Consider the following 18,096-nt stretch of genomic DNA (forward strand, 5'->3'; position numbering starts at 1 on the left):
TGGGCGAATTGTGCGCCGCTGCGTGCGTCTACCGGTCGCAGCTGTGCTGCAACAGAGCTTGGACATGAATCAGGATCTCTAGCGGCACAGCTATCACTGCGATGCAATGCCTTAGACCCCTGCGCCACTCGGGAGGCCCTAGGGTCTGTATAGTTTGACACGGACTCCAACTTAGGTTCCCAATGTGGTTGGTTTGTAAATGGTGTGGGGAAAATGTTTCATAATCAAAATGGCCTAATTCAGTCTTATGATAGGGTTAACCCTAACCCTCACCCTTATGATAGATGTGCAGGTCCCGCTGGCGCTTCCACCTGTTTAGAAGTTTGTATGAAAGTCTGTCCTATTTTTTTTTTGAACCTCTCTGCTTACTTGAGCCTGAAGGAAGACGTGTTTTTAATTTTATTATGTTGGTTGTAAAAACACTCCTCCCCCTTACATATTTAATTGCTCTAGCCAGTATTCAGAACTTCAATGTCCTCACAGGCAATTAATTTTGCAGCATTCATAAAACATATCACATGTGAAAGGGAAGCTGCCACACAAAGGTGGGTGAGGGGACAGGGTGTTAAAATAAAGCTTCAGTAGAATATAATGAAGCATAAACTCATCTGAAGTTGTGGACTGTAGGACAGATTTTGGTAGACTGAAAGCTGTAGGCAACCCTGTTCCTGGAGTGCTGCAGCTACTGCAGGATTTTGTCCCAACTGAGCTAATTGATCAGCTTAGTAATGATTGCCTAAATTCAACACACTTGGTCTTCCAGGTTGGTTAAATGAAAAACTTGAAGTTCCTTGGGCACTCCAGAACCAGGGTTGCCTACCCCTGATGTTGACTAATCGTTGTTCTTTCTCTCCCAGGTTGATGTATTGGTCAGAGGTTGGTAGCAATCCCCAGATAGAGCGGTCAGGGATGGATGGCTCTGAGAGGAAGGTGGTGTTGACTCGTGGTCTCAGCTGGCCAGTCAGTCTCTCTGTGGACACTCTCACTGACCGAATCTACTGGGCAGATGAAAAACTGCAGTGCATCGGCTCTGTGTCCCTGGAAGGACACAATGTCAGGGTAACACTGCAGCTAACATGAATTATGGTTATACTCTTTACAGTAAACATGGAATGTCTAGATATGAACTTTACTGTAAACATGGAATGTGACTGGTTAAGATGGTTATTTTTGCTCTTGTCTGTCTTCACAAAAGCTTCTGCAGCTGACTGAAATGCCCAGTCCATTCTCTGTAATGGTTTTCAATGACATGGTATACTGGTCTGACACCAAGAGGAGAACTATTCAAGTATCCCACAAGAACACGGGCAAGAATCGCAAAGTTTTACTCAAAAGACCTGGACAGCCTTTTGGCATCAGGGTAAGGCTTTAGACGAGAATTGGGGTTAAGGGCATGGGTTCAACCCTTATAATCAGTGGTAGTGGTCATGATGTTGCCCTTCTCTCCCTCTGTCTTGAAGTGTCTCGCGGTCTCTCGCACTCTCAATTCAATTTAAGGGCTTTATTGGCATGGCAAACATATGTAGATAATAAACAATATTGAAACAATACTAATTTACAGGGAACATAATCACAAAAGCTCCAAGAAAAGTGACCTTTCAAGTGTCATATGTGCAAATGTACTTTAACTAAAGGGGAAAATAAACCAACAGAAATATAAGTTGTATTTACAATGGTCGTCGTTCTTCACTGGTTGCCCTTTGTCTTGTGGCTTCTGTGATTGCTCACCGGTATTTCACTATATATATGTAGAGAGAGATAGATGGGAGAGATAGTTGATCAAAATTGGATTTGCTTTCGAATTCTTTGGATCTGTGTAGTCTGAGGGAAATATGTGACAATAACCTGGTCATACAATTGGCATCAGGTTAGGAAGTGCAAGTCAGTTTACACCTCATTTTGGGTTAGGGTGTGCACATAGCCTGTCTTTTGAGAGCAAGGTCTGCCTTCGGCGGCCTTTCTCAATCGTAAAGCTATGCTCACTGAGTCTGTACAAGATTTTCTTAATTTTGAGTCAGTCACAGTGGTCAGGTATTCTGCCACTGTGTACTCTCTGTTTTAAGGCCAAATAGCATTCTAGCTGGCTGTTTTTTTTGTAATTTCTTTCCAGTGTATCAAGAATAATTTTAGTTCTCATGATTTGTTTGGGTCTAATTGTGTTGCCGTCCTAGGGCTCTGTGTGGTCTGTTTGAACTAAGCCCCAGCTTGCTTAGGCGACTCTTCTCTAGGTTCATTTCTCTGTAGGTGATGACTTTGTGGAAGGTTTGGGTATTGCTTCCTTTTTGGTGGTTGTAGGTTATTTTCTGGATTTTGATAATTAGCGGTATCGACCGACTTCTGCTCTGCATGCATTATTTTGTGTTTTCTGCTGTACATAGAGGATATTTTTGCAGAAATCTGCATGCAGTTTCAATTTGTTTTTTGTCCCATTTTTGTGATTTATTGGGTTAGGGTTAGCAGCCTAGCATCGACCTTGCCAAGGCTTTCGACTCTGTCAATCACCATATTCTTATCGGCAGACTCAGTAGTCTCGGTTTTTCTGATGACTGCCTTGCCTGGTTCACCAACTACTTTGCAGACAGAGTTCAGTGTGTCAAATCGGAGGGCATGCTCTCCAGTCCTCTGGCAGTCTCTATGGGGGTGCCACAGGGTTAAATTCTCGGGCTGACTCTTTTCTCTGTATATATCAATGATGTTGCCATTGCTGTGGGCCATTCCCTGATCCACCTCTACGCAGACGACACCATTCTGTATACTTCCGGCCCGTCCTTGGACACTGTGCTATCTAACCTCCAAACGAGCTTCAATGCCATACAACACTCCTTCCGTGGCCTCCAACTGCTCTTAAATGCTAGTAAAACCAAATGCATGCTTTTCAACCGTTCGCTGCCTGCACCTGCACGCCTGACTAGCATCACCACCCTGGATGGTTCCGACCTAGAATATGTGGACATCTATAAGTAACTGTCTGGCTAGACTGTAAACTCTCCTTCCAGACTCATATCAAACATCTCCAATCTAAAATCAAATCTACAGTCGGCTTTCCATTCCGCAACAAAGCCTCCTTCACTCACGCCGCCAAACTTACCCTAGTAAAACTGACTATCCTACCGATCCTCGACTTCGGAGATGTCATCTACAAAATAGCTTCCAATACTCTACTCAGCAAACTGGATGCAGTTTATCACAGTGCCATCTGTTTTGTTACTAAAGCACCTTATACCACCCACCACTGCGACCTGTATGCTCTAGTCGGCTGGCCCTCGCTACATATTCATCGCCAGACCCACTGGCTCCAGGTCATCTACAAGTCCATGCTAGGTAAAGCTCCGCCTTCTCTCAGTTCACTGGTCAAGATGGCAACACCCACCCTTAGCACGTGCTCCAGCAGGTGTATCTCACTAATCGTCCCTAAAGCCAACACCACATTTGGCTGCCTTTCGTTCCAGTTCTCTGCTGCCTGTGACTGGAACGAATTGCAAAAATCGCTGAAGTTGGAGACTTATCTCCCTCACCAACTTCAAACATCTGCTATCTGAGCAGCTAACCGATCGCTGCAGCTTTACATAGTCTATCGGTAAATATCCCACCCAATTTTACCTACCTCATCCCCATACAGTTAATATTTATTTACTTTTCTGCTCTTTTGCACACCAATATCTCTACCTGTACATGACCATCTGATCATTTATCACTCCAGTGTTAATCTGCAAAATTGTAATTATCCGCCTACCTCATGCCTTTTGCACACAATTTATATACTTTTTTTTCTACTGTGTTAATTGTTTACTCCATGTGTAACACTGTTTGTTCACACTGCTATGCTTTCTTAACCAGGTCGCAGTTGCAAATGAGAACTTGTTCTCAACTAGCCTACCTGGTTAAATAAAGGTGAAATAAAAACTGTTCAGGGAAGTCAGGAACCAATAGACGCAGTCACTCAGGAAAGCAAAGGCTAGCTTTTCCAAGCAGAAATTTGCATCCTGTAGCTCTAACTCCAAAACGTACTGGGACACTAAAGTCCATGGAGAGTAAGAGCACCACCTCCCAGCTGCCCACTGCACTGATACTAGGTAACACTGTCACCACCAATAAATCGAGAATTTCAATAAGCATTTCTCTATGGCTGGCCATGCTTTCCTCCCGGCTACCTCAGTCCCGGCCAACAGCTCCGCACCCCCCGCAGCTACTTGCCCAAGCCTCCCCAGCTTCTTCTTTACCAAAGTAGCAGATGTTCTGAAAGAGCTGCAAAACCTGGACCTGTACAAATCAGCTGGGCTAGACAATCTGGACCCTCTCTTCCTAAAATTATCAGCCAAAGTTGTTGCAACCCCTATTACTAGCCTGTTCAATCTCTTCCGTCTCGTCTGAGATACCCAAAGATTGGAAAGCTGCTGTGTTCATCCCCCTCTTCAAAGGGGGAGACACTCGACCCAAACTGTTATAGACATATCAATTCTGCCCTGACTTTCTAAAGTCTTAGTCGTGTTAACAAACAGATCACCAACCATTTCGTATCCCACCGTACCTTCTCCGCTATGCAATCTGGTTCCCGAGCTGGTCATGGGTGCACCTCCGCCACGCTCAAGGTCCTAAACGATGTCATAACCACCATCGATAAAAGACAGTACTGTGCAGTCTTCATTGACCTGGCCAAGGCTTTCGACTCTGTCAATCACCACACTCTTATCGGCAGACTCTTGGCTTCTCTAATGACTGCCTCGCAGTCCAACAACTACTCAGATAGTTCAGTGTGTCAAATCGGAGGGCCTGTTGTCTGCGGGTGCCGCAGGGTTCAATTCTTGGACCGACTTCTTTCTCTGTAAATATCAATGTCGCTCTTGCTGCTGGTGATTCTCTAATCCACCTCTACGCAGACGACACCATTCTGTATAAATCTGGCCCTTTGGACACTGCTAAAACCCCTCCAAACAAGATTCAATTCCATACACCAGTCGGCCTCCAAGTGCTTGTAAATGCAAGTGAAACTAAGTGCAAGCTCTTCAACTAATTTCTGCTCGCACTCTCCCGCCTGACTAGCAACACTACTCTGGACGGTTCTGACTTAAAATATTTGTATTTATTTATTTATTTGACCTTTATTTAACCTGGCAAGTCAGTTAAGAACAAATTCTTATTTTCAATGACTGCCTAGGAACAATGGGTTAACTGCCTGTTCAGGGGCAGAATGACATTTGTACCTTGTCAGCTCGGGGGTTTGAACTTGCAACCTTCCGGTTACAAGTCCAACAGTCTAACCACTAGGCTACCCTGACGCCCCAATATTTGGGCAACTACATAAACCTAGGTGTCTGGTCAGACTAAACTCTCCTTACAGACTCACATTAAGCATCTCTCATCCCAAATTAAATCTATATTTGGCTTTCACAACAAAGCCTCCTTCACTTATGCTGCGAAACATACCCTCGTAAAACTGACCATCCTACCGATCCTTGACTTCGGGGATGTCATCTATAAAATAGCCTCTAACACTCTACTCAGCAATCTGGATGCAGTCTTATCAGTGCCATCCGTTTTGTCACCAAAGCCCCATACACTACCCACCACTGCGACCTGCACACTCTCGTTGGCTGGCCCTCACTACATATTTGTCACCAAACCCACTGGCTCCAATTCATCTAAGTCTGCTAGGTAAAGTCCTGCCTTATCTCAGCTCACTGGTCACCACAGCATCACCCACCCGTAGCATGCGCTCCAGCAGGTATATTTCACTGGTCATCCCCAAAGCCAACACTTCCTTTTCTTTTCCTTCCAGTTCTCTGCTGCCAATGATGGGAATGAATTGCAAAAATCACTGAAGCTGGAGTCATATCTTCCTTTATAACTTTAAGCATCAGCTGTCAGAGCAGTTTACCGATCACTGTACCTGTCATAGCCAATCTGTAAATAGCACACCCAACTACCTTACCCTCTTGTGTGTTTGCACCCCAGTATTTCTACTTGCACATCATCTGCACATCCATCACTCCAGTGGTATGCTAAATTGTAATTATTTCGCCTCAATGGCCTATTTATGGCCTCACCTCTAATCTTCTACACTCTTCTAAATTTGCACTTAACATTTTTCTATTGTGTTATTGACTGTATGTTTGTAACTGTTTGATTTTTTTTCGCACTTCTTTGGTCTCAACTGGCCTACATGGTTAAATAAAGGTGTACAAAAAAGAATGAAGTTGCTTATGTTCCCGTGTTCATAATGGTCAGTAAAAAGTATCTCTCTCGTGCTGTCTGTGTAGATTATGCACCCCCTCCGGCAGACCAACGTGTCCAGCCCCTGTGAGAAGCTCCAGTGTTCCCACATCTGTCTCTTGGCTCCAGGACTGTCTACAGGCCCCAGGGCTGGGTCTACGGGACCCAAAGCTGTGTGTAGATGTGCAGCAGGGCTTCTCCTGGCTGGGGACGGCCTCACCTGCTCCACCCTTGTAGACACCACCTTCCTCTTGCTCCTCTCTCCTACTGCAGTTACACAGGTATGTGACTCTCCAACTGCAGTCAGTCATGTAGGACAGTATAGTGATCTGTGATTTTACCTAAACCTGACTGTTGGTCAGATAGCCTCCACCTATAGATGACTCTAGATTAATTTTTCTGCTCGTGTCTTTCTGTTCAGATATACCTTAGCACCATCCATAATGGTGTGGGGTTGAAGCGGTTGCCTGAGCACCATATATGGTCTCTGCCGTGGGTGCACCAGGCCTCGGGGCTGGATTTGGCTGTACAGGAGAGGAATTTATACCTGGCTGATGCTGCCCAGGGCTCAGTCGATCTCCTGAAACTGAGTAGCTCAGGCCTGACACCAGACAGCAGAGTCCTGAATCTCCAGGATGATACAGTGATGGCTCTGGCTGTGGACTGGGTCACACTTAACTTGTACTGGAGCAGCAGGAAGCAGCCTGACCTACATGTCACCACCACCAGGGGGCAGCACACTGCACCTCTACTCCAACTAGGCCTTCAGGGAACCACCTCCATTGCCCTGCACCCCCCCACAGGACGCCTGTGCTTCACGGCCTTGGGCCAGGTGAATGTGAGGAGCCTGCCGCAGGTGGACTGTGCCTTCATGGATGGACGTAGTCAGAAGCTGCTCTGGAGGAAGGCTGTGATGCCAACCTCCCTTCTGTTCTCCAACAAGGGCACTCGGCTGTATTGGGCTGACATAGGTGAGACTGTAACCTGTACTAAGCTGATTTGGGTGAGATTATAATCAAATCCAAATCAAATCAAATCGAATTTATTTATATAGACCTTCGTACATCAGCTGATATCTCAAAGTGCTGTACAGAAACCCAGCCTAAAACCCCAAACAGCAAGCAATGCAGGTGTAGAAGCATGGTGGCTAGGAAAAACTCCCTAGAAAGGCCAAAACCTAGGAAGAAACCTAGAGAGGAACCAGGCTATGTGGGGTGGCCAGTCCCCTTCTGGCTCTGCCGGGTGGAGATTATAACAGAACATGGCCAAGATGTTCAAATGTTCATAAATGACCAGCATGGTCCAATAATAATAAGGCAGAACAGTTGAAACTGGAGCAGCAGCATGGCCAGGTGGACTGGGGACAGCAAGGAGTCATCATGTCAGGTAGTCCTGAGGCATGGTCCTAGGGCTCAGGTCCTCCGAGAAAGAGAATTAGAGAGCACAATTAAATTCACGCAGGACACCGAATAGGACAGGAGAAGTACTCCATATATAACAAACTGACGCTAGCCCCCCGACGCATAAATACTGGAGGCTGAGACAGGAGGGGTCAGGAGACACTGTGGCGCCATCCGAGGACACCCCCGGACAGGGCCAAACAGGAAGGATATAGCCCCACCCACTTTGCCAAAGCACAGCCCCCACACCACTACAGGGATATATATCTTCAACCACCAACTTACCATCCTGAGACAAGGCCGAGTATAGCCCACAAAGATCTCCGCCACGGCACAACCCAAGGGGGGGGCGCCAACCCAGACAGGAAGATCACATCAGTGACTCAACCCACTCACCCCTCCCAGGGACGGTACGAAAGAGCCCCAGTAAAGCCAGTGACTCAGTCCCTGTAATAGGGTTAGAGGCAGAGAATACCAGTGGAAAGAGGGGAACCGGCCAGGCAGAGACAGCAAGGGTGGTTTGTTGCTCCAGAGCCTTTCCGTTCACCTTCCCACTCCTGGGCCAGACTACACTCAATCATATGACCCACTGAAGAGATGAGTCTTCAGTAAAGACTTAAAGGTTGAGACCGAGTTTGCGTCTCTTACATGGGTAATTCCATAAAAATGGAGCTCTATAGGAGAAAGCCCTACCTCCAGCTGTTTGCTTAGAAATTCTAGGGACAATTAGGAGGCCTGCGTCTTGTGACCGTAGCATACGTGTAGGTATGTACGGCAGGACCAAATCAGAGAGATAGGTAGGCGTAAGCCTATGTAATGCTTTGTAGGTTAGCAGTAAACCTTGAAATCAGCCCTTGCTTTGACAGGAAGCCAGTGTAGGGAGGCTAGCACTGGAGTAATATGATCAAATTTTTGGGTTCTAGTCAGGATTCTAGCAGCCGTATTTAGCAGTAACTGAAGTTTATTTTGTGCTTTATCCGGGTAGCCGGAAAGAGATTATAACCTGTACTAACTGGGCCGACCTAGATTATGGCACTTTACAAGCAATGTGGAATACCTCATTGGGATGAATTGATTTCCCCAGACTTGCTGTCCTCAGTGAAAACATGTCCCTTGTTGTAGGTGCTGGAGTTATCGACTCCATTCTTCTGGATGGTTCTAGATATAAACAGTTTAAAGCAGATCCCGGCCTCATGTCCCTCACACTGGCTGAGAACGTCCTCCTGTGGAGCAGCCTGGATAAAGGTATGGTACACCTCACACCACTAATCCACACCGGACACCCCTAAACCCTGGATCAAACACAGTTCTACGCCTCACTAATCCACACCTTATACAGCTCTACACCTCCCTAATCCACACCGTACACCCATAAACCCTAGATCAAACACAGCTCTATCGCTGCACTGGAAAAAAATACCTAACCTATTCTTTGGAAGAGGGGGATAGATAGAGTGCGGTCTGAAACCATTAGTTGCGTCTGGTTGGACAGCCTCTGCCGCTCTGTCAATGCGGTGCTGATGAAGCACTCATGCAGTGTGCCAGAGCACTTCTTCCACTGTCGGGAGGAATGGTCATTTATATTAATACATGTTAATTGATGCAAATAAAGATTGCTTCTCTACCAACCACCACGGAAGCGCAATCATGGTCTCATATTCGCAAATGTAGGAAAGATCGCTGTTATGCTTGAATTCCACCCAAAACCAACGAGGAAGTCTGAGCGGTTGTATGAATCCAATCGGTACATCAAGCAAAGCGCTTAAACTTGCCAGCTCGCTCTTAATTTCGATTCAATACCACTCGCCGTAAGTGTGGCGTCTGAACTGTGCGCAACCTCCCCGGCACCACTAATTCTAACCTTGACAATGGTACAATCCAACACCCCTAACCATAACCTTGACAACAGTACAGCCTCTCACACCTCACCCTACATTCCACACCTCACACCCTTAACCCCTGAACAGTACAGCCCCACCCCTAGCCCAAGCCGCTGAAAGACACAGCCCCACCCTTCATTTGGAATTCCGTAAAGTGAGTTTGGAAGAGGTGAAAGAAATGTCTATCAACAATGACAAGCCATTGGGGTCTGACAACTTGGATGGAAAATAGCGGATGATATTGCCACTCATATTTGCCACATCTTCAATTTAAGCCTACTAGAGTGTGTAACCTCAGGCCTGAAGGGAAACTAAAGTCATTCCACTACCTAAGAATAGTAAAAGCCCCTTTTACTCAGCCTCTACCCAACCCTTAGTAAACTTTGGGAAAGAATGTTTGACAAGGCTTTCAGCATGCTTATATGGAAGGATATTAAACAAGCACAGCACTTACACAAATGACTGATTGGCCGATAGAAATCGATGATTAAAATATTGGGGGGGGGGGCTGTTTTGTTAGACTTCAGTGCGGCTTTTGACATTATTGATCAGTCTGTTGCTGGAAAAATGGAAGGAAAAGTGAAGCCTGTGAAATTCCCAAGATTTCTGCATAAATGTATCTGATATTCATCTAAATCACAGCAATAGACAAATATAGTGTGCTTAAACTAACACAAATGATTGTATTTTTCTTGTCTATATTGGAATACGTCATTTAAACATTCAGTGTAGGTTGGAAAAAGTACGTCAGCTAACCTGGATTCCAATCAATGAGACAAGATTGGAGATGTTGGTTAGAGCTGCGTTGCCCTAGAAAAAAACAGTCACAAAATTTGAGTTTGCTATTCACAGGAAGCATTACCTGATGTGAACCATGCCTCGACCAAAATAAATCTCAAGACCTAAGATTAAGAATTGTAGACTTGCATAAAGATGGAAAGGGTTACAAAAGTACATCTAAAAGGCTTGATGTTCATCAGTCCACGGTAAAAACAAATTGTCTATAAATGGAGAAAGTTCAACACTGTTGCTACTCTCCGTAGCAGTGGCCGTCCTGCAAGGATGACTGCAAGAGCACAGCACAGAATGCTCAATGAGGTTAAGAAGAATCCTAGTGTCAGTTGAAGACTTACAGAAATCTCTGGAACATGTTAACATCTCTGCTGACGAGACTACGATATGTAAAAACAAACTAAACAAGAATGGTATTCATGGGAGGACACCATGGAAGAAGCAACTGCTGTCCCAAAAAAATATTGCTGCACGTCTGAAGTTTGAAAAAGTGCACCTGATGTTCCACAGCGCTACTGGGAAAATATTCTGTGGACACATTAAACTAAAGTTGAGTTGTTTGGAAGGAACACACACTGTGTGGAGAAAAAAGGTACAGCACACCAACATCAAACCCTGATCCCAACTGTAAAGTTTGGTGGATGGAGCATCATGGTTTGGGGCTGCTTTGCTGCCTCAGAGCCTGGGCAACTTGCTATCATCGATGGAAAAATGAAAGTTTATCAAAACTTTTTGCAGGAGAATTTAAGGCGATCTGTCCACCAATTGAAGCATAACAAGTTGGGTGACGCAACAGGACAACAAACCAAAACACATTAGTAAATCAAAGGCCCAGTCAGTCCTGACCTCAACCCGATTGAGATGCAGTGGCATGACCTCATTAGAGCAGTTCACTCCAGACATCCCAAGAATATTGCTGAACTGAAACAGTTTTGTAAAGAGGAATGGTCCAAAATACCTCTGACCGTTGTGCAGGTCTGATCTGCAACTACAGAAAATGTTTGAGGTTATTGCTGCCAAAGGAGGGTCAACCAGTTATTATATCCAAGGGGTCACATTCTTTTTCCATGCTGCAATGTGAATGTTTTCATTGTTCAATAAAAACAAATATATATAATTGTTTGTTTTAACATATTGTGTTGACCTAGATGAAGGTCAGATCAAATTTTATGACCAATTTATGCAGAAATCCAGGTATTTCCAAAGAGTACATTTTCTTGTCACTGTTATGCCCTGCTATATTGTGGATAAAGAGTTACCCTTCTAACAGAACAGAGGGTGTTCTTTAATGGAAGCCTGCAAGATAATACAGGTAGAATCAAGAATTCCCCAGGGCAGCTGTCTAGGCAGCTTACTTTTTCAATTTATACTAACGACATGCCACTGGCTTTGTGTAAATAAATCTGCCCATAATAAGGTGTTGCTCTGCTGCCTTAACAGCACTGTCAACAAGGCAGGTCCTACAGGTCCATGTTTTGTCACACCTGGACTACTGTTCAGTTGTGTGGTCAGGTCCCACAAATGGGGCTGTAAAAAAATTACATTTGGCTCAGAACAGTATGGCTTGCCCTTGGATGTACATAGAGCTAACATTAATAATCTGCATGTAAATCTAACCTGGCTCAGTGGAGGAGAGATTGACTTCATGTTTCTGTGAGCGGTATTGACAAAATGAATGCACCGAGCTGTCTGTTTGAACTACTGGCACACAGCTCAAACACCCATGCATACCTCACAAGACATGCCACCAGTGGTCTCTTCACAATCTCCAAGTCCAGAACAGATTATGGGAGGCGTACAGCACTACATGGAACTCTATTCCACATCAGGTAACTGATGCAAGCAGTAGAATCAGATAAAAATAACATTCACCTTATGGAACAGCGGTGACTGAAGCAATCTGCATACATGGTACACTGGCTGCATGTCATTAGTAAAGATTGAAACAAGTAAAGGGACTAGACAGCTACACTGGGGAATGCCTGATTTCTATCTGGATTATATTAGAGGCTTCCATTAAATAACACCCTCTGGCTCTGCCTCTCTGTTGTAGATGTGACTAGAATCTGGTTCAGTGATGGATTTCAGCCCAAGCAGCTGTGGTTTGAGGTCAATACCAATGTAGTGGCACTGAGGGTTTACAGCAAGACCAGTCAGAAAGGTGAGTGTCCACCACGGCCCAGTGAATGTGTCACTGTTAGGTGACGTTATAATGCTGTCACTCTGCAGTTAGGTGGCGGTATAACGGTGTCACTGTGCAGTTAGGTGGTGGTATAACGGTGTCACTGTGCAGTTAGGTGACGGTATAATGGTGTCACTGTGCAGAGACACTGAACAAGCTCACTTCCTCTGTAGTGTTTTCGGAGGTAAGTAGTGTTACATCTAGCTCTGCCAATGGTCTAATCAACTCTACTCTGTCCTCTCTGTCCCAGGAACGAACAGCTGCTCAGAGCAGAACGGAGGCTGCAGTCAGCTGTGCCTGGCCTACCCAGGGGGGCGTAGCTGCCGATGTGGACGTGGTTACCAACCTGTCGACACCAAAACGTGTAGCCCCTTCCCCTCCCTCCAGTGTCCAGAGGGCAGCAGGGCCTGTAGCGACGGCAGCAGGTGCCTCCCCCTCACAAAGTTCTGTAACCACCAAATCGACTGCCTCGACCATTCAGATGAGATCAAATGTGAGTAACCCCAACCCCGCCTGCCCTGCCTCACATAAATAATTAGTGGATAGACTATACCCCTGACTCACCCATAGAAATACAGTGAAAAGACTGTACACTTAACTCACCCATAGAAATTAAGTGAACAGATTATACCCCCTGACTCACATAGAAATAGAATGTACAGGTTGGCTGACAAATTCACAAAAATGATGCTCGAATCGATGTGGCCGAAAGGTGTGTGTTATGGGTTCAGATAGCTAGTAACAATGACAAGAAACTGCTCATTGCATCTTATTTTCTGGTGTTTTCACTGATGTCCGATCTATGCTAATATGGAGAGAAAAAAATATAGATAGCTAACCAACAATAGTAACAATGTATTGAAGGTCTCATTATGCCTTCATAACAATGGAGCTGTTCTATTAATCACCCATATCGTGTGTGAGCTCTGTGTTCAGTATCAGCAGGTTAAGTGTGAGCTCTTGTGTTCAGTATCAGCAGGAATGAGACACTACATCACTACATGACAACTTGTTTGGTTAGAATCACAGCTCTGGTTTGCTGCTTTGTAATTACATGCACAATACAACACTTCATCTTTTTTTTCTGTATGTACAGTGCCTTCAGAAAGTGTTCATTCCCCTTGACTTATTCCACATTTTGTTGTTACAGCCTGAATTCAAAATGTATTACATGTCTTCTCTCATCTTTCACAACACCCCATAATAATAAAGTGAAAACATGTTATTAGAAATGTTTGCAAATTTAAATGAAATACAGATTTAATTTGCATAACTATTTACACCCCTGAGTCAACTTTGTAGATGCACCTTTGGCAGTGATTAAAACAGTATTTCTGGCTAAGTCTCAAAGAGCATTGGATTGTATAACATTAGCATATTTTATTATTTTCACATTTCTTCAAGCTCTGTAAAATTGGTTTTTAGTCATTGCCAGACAAACAAACATATTTTTAAGGTATTGTCATAGATTTTCAAGTAGAGTGAAATCAAAACTAACTTGGCCATGCAGGAACATTCAGTGTTTTCTTGGTAAGCAACTCGTGTTGTGTTTTAGGTTATTGTCCTACTAATGCTGAATTCATCTCTGTTTGGTGGAAAACAGGCAACCAGGTTTTCCTCTAAGATTTGACCTGTGCTTAGCACCATTAAATGTATTTTATTCTGAATACACTTACTGCACACTGATTTTTTTTTTTTACTCATTAACTTATTTAGTCTTGCCATAACAAATGGGTTGAATACTTTTATTCAGGCTGAAAACAGAACAAACTGGAAAATGTCAAGGTGTGACATTTCTGAAGTAAATGTGTCTAATGTGACATTGTAACAAAAAATATAGATGTATGCAGTTCCACGTGTACTTGGAGGAATAAAAGTTACATTTATGCAAATTAGCCCATATCTGAACTTCATACAGACCTTGGCATGTCAAATTCAAGGACTTTCAGGCACTAAATTGCAGTTTAAGGATCTCAATGTTATAAAATAGTATTTATATACAGTAGTTGTACATATATCCTAATATAAAAAACCCATCCACCCACAAAGTGTATGAAAAAGTAGGCTATTACCACTTTTTTTACCTTGATTTTCTAATTATTTCATTCTAAAATGTGAGAATAACGTGGACATTGATGTTTCTGTAGCCTATGTGGCCAACACAGGCACACATAATAAACCATGAATCTCACCATCAGTTTTTATTACAGTGACCTAAAACTAGCCAACTTTGTTTAACTTATTGATAGTTAGTCTTGTCTCATCGCTGCAACTCCCGTACGAACTCGAGCGCCATGCGTTCTCCGACACAACCCAGCCAAGCCGCACTGCTTCTTGACACAACACCTGCTTAACCTCGAAAGCCAGCAGCACCAATGTGTCAGAGGAAACACTGTACATCTGGTTACCGTGTCAGTGTGCATTGCGCCAGGTCAGTGTGCATTGCGCCAGGTCAGTGTGCATTGCGCCAGGTCAGTGTGCATTGCGCCAGGTCAGTGTGCATTGCGCCAGGTCAGTGTGCATTGCGCCAGGTCAGTGTGCATTGCGCCAGGTCAGTGTGCATTGCGCCAGGTCAGTGTGCATTGCGCCAGGTCAGTGTGCATTGCGCCAGGTCAGTGTGCATTGCTCCTGGCACTAGAGCGCAATGAGACAGGAAAATCCCACAAGGATCTCTAGTGGCACAGCTAGCTCTGGGATGTAGTGCCTTAAACCACAGCCATATCGGGAGGCCAGGTTTATTTTTTGAATGCTAGGATGTGTATGGAAGCCAAGTTGAAGCCAACATTAATGTCATCCTCATACTAACCACGTGGTTTTACTGTAACAGAGTAGCGCAACGCCATTCAATTGAAGCGGCGGGAACCAAACAGATCAAAATGAAATCACTGAGAATTATAAGGGAGCAGGAGAACTACCAACACGCTCTTCGTTGCCGATGTAAGACCTTTAAACAGGTCAACATTCACAATGCCGCAGGGCCAGATGGTTTACCAGGACGTGTACTCCAAGCATGAACTGACCAATTGGCATCCTCAAAAGGTTCTACAGCTGCACCATCGAGCGCCTGTTAGGGCAACTGCTTGGCATCCGACCGCAAGGCAGTACAGAGGGTAGTGCATACGGCCCAGTACATCACTGGGGCCAAGCTTCCTGCCATCCAGGACCTCTATACCAGGCGGTGTCAGGAAGGCCCTACAAATTGTCAGACTCCAGCCACTCTAGTCAGACTGTTCTCTCTGCTACCACACGGCAAGCGGTACCAGAGCACCAAGTCTAGGTCCAAAAGGCTTCTCTTCTCTACCACCAAGCCAAAAGACTCCTGAACAGCTAATCAAAGGGCTACCCAGACCCCTCTTTTACACTAGAAAAAGGAATCTGGTTGATATCCCTTTAAATGGGCAATAGGGATGCATAAGAACAGAGGTTTCAAAAACAGGGGCACTTCCTGATTGAATTTTCCTCAGGTTTTAGCCTGCAATATCAGTTCTGTTTAACTCAGACAACATTTTTACAGTTTTGAAAACTTTAGTGGTTTCTATCCTAATCTGTCAATTATATGCATATTCCAGCATCTGGTCCTGAGAAATAGGCCACTTTAGGAACGTTATTTTTCCAAACATAAAAAGTGCCCCCTAGCTTCAAGAGGTTAAAGGACAAATCCACAGCTGAAATGGTAACAAAATGGACACCCCGCCTCTGTTTTGGTAAAAAGCTGAGGGATGGGGCTGGAGAAATGTAACTACATTCAAATAAAAAATTGTTAATTATATTTCACCAGGTAAGTTAGTTGAGAACAAGTTGTCATTTACAGCTGCGACCTGGCTAAAGCAAAGCAGTGCGACAAACAGTTACATGGAATAAACAAGAGTACAGTCAACAACACAATAGGAAAAAAATAAAGTCCAGATAGTGTGTGCAAATAGCATGAGGTAAGGCAATAAATAGGCCATAGTTCCAAAGTAATAACAATTCAGCAGATTAATGCTGGAGTGATAGATGAGCAGATGATGGTGAGTAAGTAGTGATACTGGTGTGCAAAAGAGCAGCAAAGTAAATAAAAACAATATGGTGGATGAGGTAGGTAGATTGGGTGGGCTTTTTACCGGTGGACTATGTACTGCTGCTCGGATAGCTAATGTTTAAAGTTAGTGAGGTAAAAGTAAGTCTCCAGCTTAAGTGATTTTTGCAATTAGTCACTGACAGCAGAGAACTGGAAGGAAAGGCGCTCAAAGGAGGTGTTGGTTTTGGGGATGCCCAGTGAGATACCTGCTGGAGGGTGTGCTATGGGTGGGTGTTATTGTGACTAGTAAGCTGAGATGAGGCGGAGCTTTACCTAGCATAGACTGATAGATGACCTGGAGCCAGTTGGTCCGGCGACGAATATGTAGTGAGGGCCAGCCGACTAAAGAATACAGGTCACAGTAGTGGGTGGTTTAAGGCACTTTGGTAACAAAACGCATGTTACTGTGATAGACTGCATCCAATTTGCTGGATAGAGTATTGGAAGCTATTTTGTAGATGACATTGCCGAAGTCGAGGATCGGTAGGATAGTCAGTCTTACGAGGGTATGTTTGGCGGCGTGAGTGAAGGAGGCTTTGTTGCGAAATAGAAAGCCGATTCTAGATTTGATTTTGGATTGGAGATGTTTGATATGAGTCCGGAAGTACAGTTTAGTCTAGCCAGACACCTAGGCATTTTTCGTTGTCCATGTATTCTAGGTCCGAACCCGCTGAGGTTCACCCGTCACCAGCTCGGAAACCGGATTGCACAGCGGGGAAGGTACGGTGGGATTCGAAATGATCAGTGATCTGTATATTAACTTGACTTTCGAAGACTTTAGAAAGGCAGGGCAGGATGGATGTAGGTCTAACAGTTTGGGTCTACTGTGTCACCCCCTTTGAAGAGGTGGATGACCGCGGCAGCTTTCCAATCTTTAGGGATCTCGGAAGACACGAGAGGTTGAACAGACTGGTAATAGGGTTTGCAACAATGGCGGTGGATAATTTTAGAAAGGGAGGGTCTAGATTTTCTAGCCCAGCTGATTTGTACGGGTCCTGGTTTAGCAGCTATTTCAGAACATCTGCGATCTGGATTTGGGTGAAGGAGAAGCTGCAGAGGCTCGGGCAAGTTGCTGCTCGGGGTGAGTAGCTGTTGGTTGGGGTAGCCAGGAGGAAAGCATGGCCAGCCGTAAAAAAAAATCTTAATGAAATATTCAATAATCTTGGATTTATCGGTGGTGACCGTGTCGCATATCGTCAGTGCAGTGGGCAGCTGGGAGGAGGTGCTCTTGTTCTCCATGGACATTAGTGCCATGCAAATTTCTGTTTGAAAAAGCAAGCCTATGCTTGCGGTGTTTATTGGTTCCTGACTTTCCTGAACAGTTGCATATCGTGGGTGACTATTTGATTAATAGAGGTGTGGATGCAAGGACTGACCATGATATCAAAATAATTTTAACCATGATATGAAGCTAAACAGTGTTTGTTTACAAGAATGTTTACAAGAATGTTTACAAACATTAGAACAACGAGCTTATTTTTTGTGTTCTCATAGTGACAGTTGAACTAAGCTCATGAGGCATGTATAAGTTATATTGTTCAAGAATCATTAGAGATGTGAGGCGACTACAGA

General features: G+C 44.5%; 1 protein-coding gene across 11 annotated transcripts in view; it reads left to right on the forward strand.

Annotated features, from left to right (window-relative positions):
- si:dkey-88l16.3 (low-density lipoprotein receptor-related protein 2) overlaps positions 1-18,096 on the forward strand; it is a 91,291-nt gene that overhangs the window by 65,981 nt on the left and 7,214 nt on the right. For all 11 annotated transcript variants that reach the window (XM_036966741.1, XM_036966740.1, XM_036966748.1 and 8 more), the window contains 7 exons: positions 858-1,059; positions 1,196-1,360; positions 6,258-6,491; positions 6,632-7,181; positions 8,733-8,855; positions 12,336-12,443; positions 12,715-12,957. In XM_036966741.1, the coding sequence (XP_036822636.1) occupies positions 858-1,059; positions 1,196-1,360; positions 6,258-6,491; positions 6,632-7,181; positions 8,733-8,855; positions 12,336-12,443; positions 12,715-12,957 (1,625 nt within the window). The remainder of the gene's footprint in view (positions 1-857; positions 1,060-1,195; positions 1,361-6,257; positions 6,492-6,631; positions 7,182-8,732; positions 8,856-12,335; positions 12,444-12,714; positions 12,958-18,096) is intronic.

The sequence above is a fragment of the Oncorhynchus mykiss genome, chromosome 28 (genome assembly GCF_013265735.2).
Source record: "Oncorhynchus mykiss isolate Arlee chromosome 28, USDA_OmykA_1.1, whole genome shotgun sequence".
In the NCBI taxonomy this organism is placed as follows: domain Eukaryota; kingdom Metazoa; phylum Chordata; class Actinopteri; order Salmoniformes; family Salmonidae; genus Oncorhynchus; species Oncorhynchus mykiss.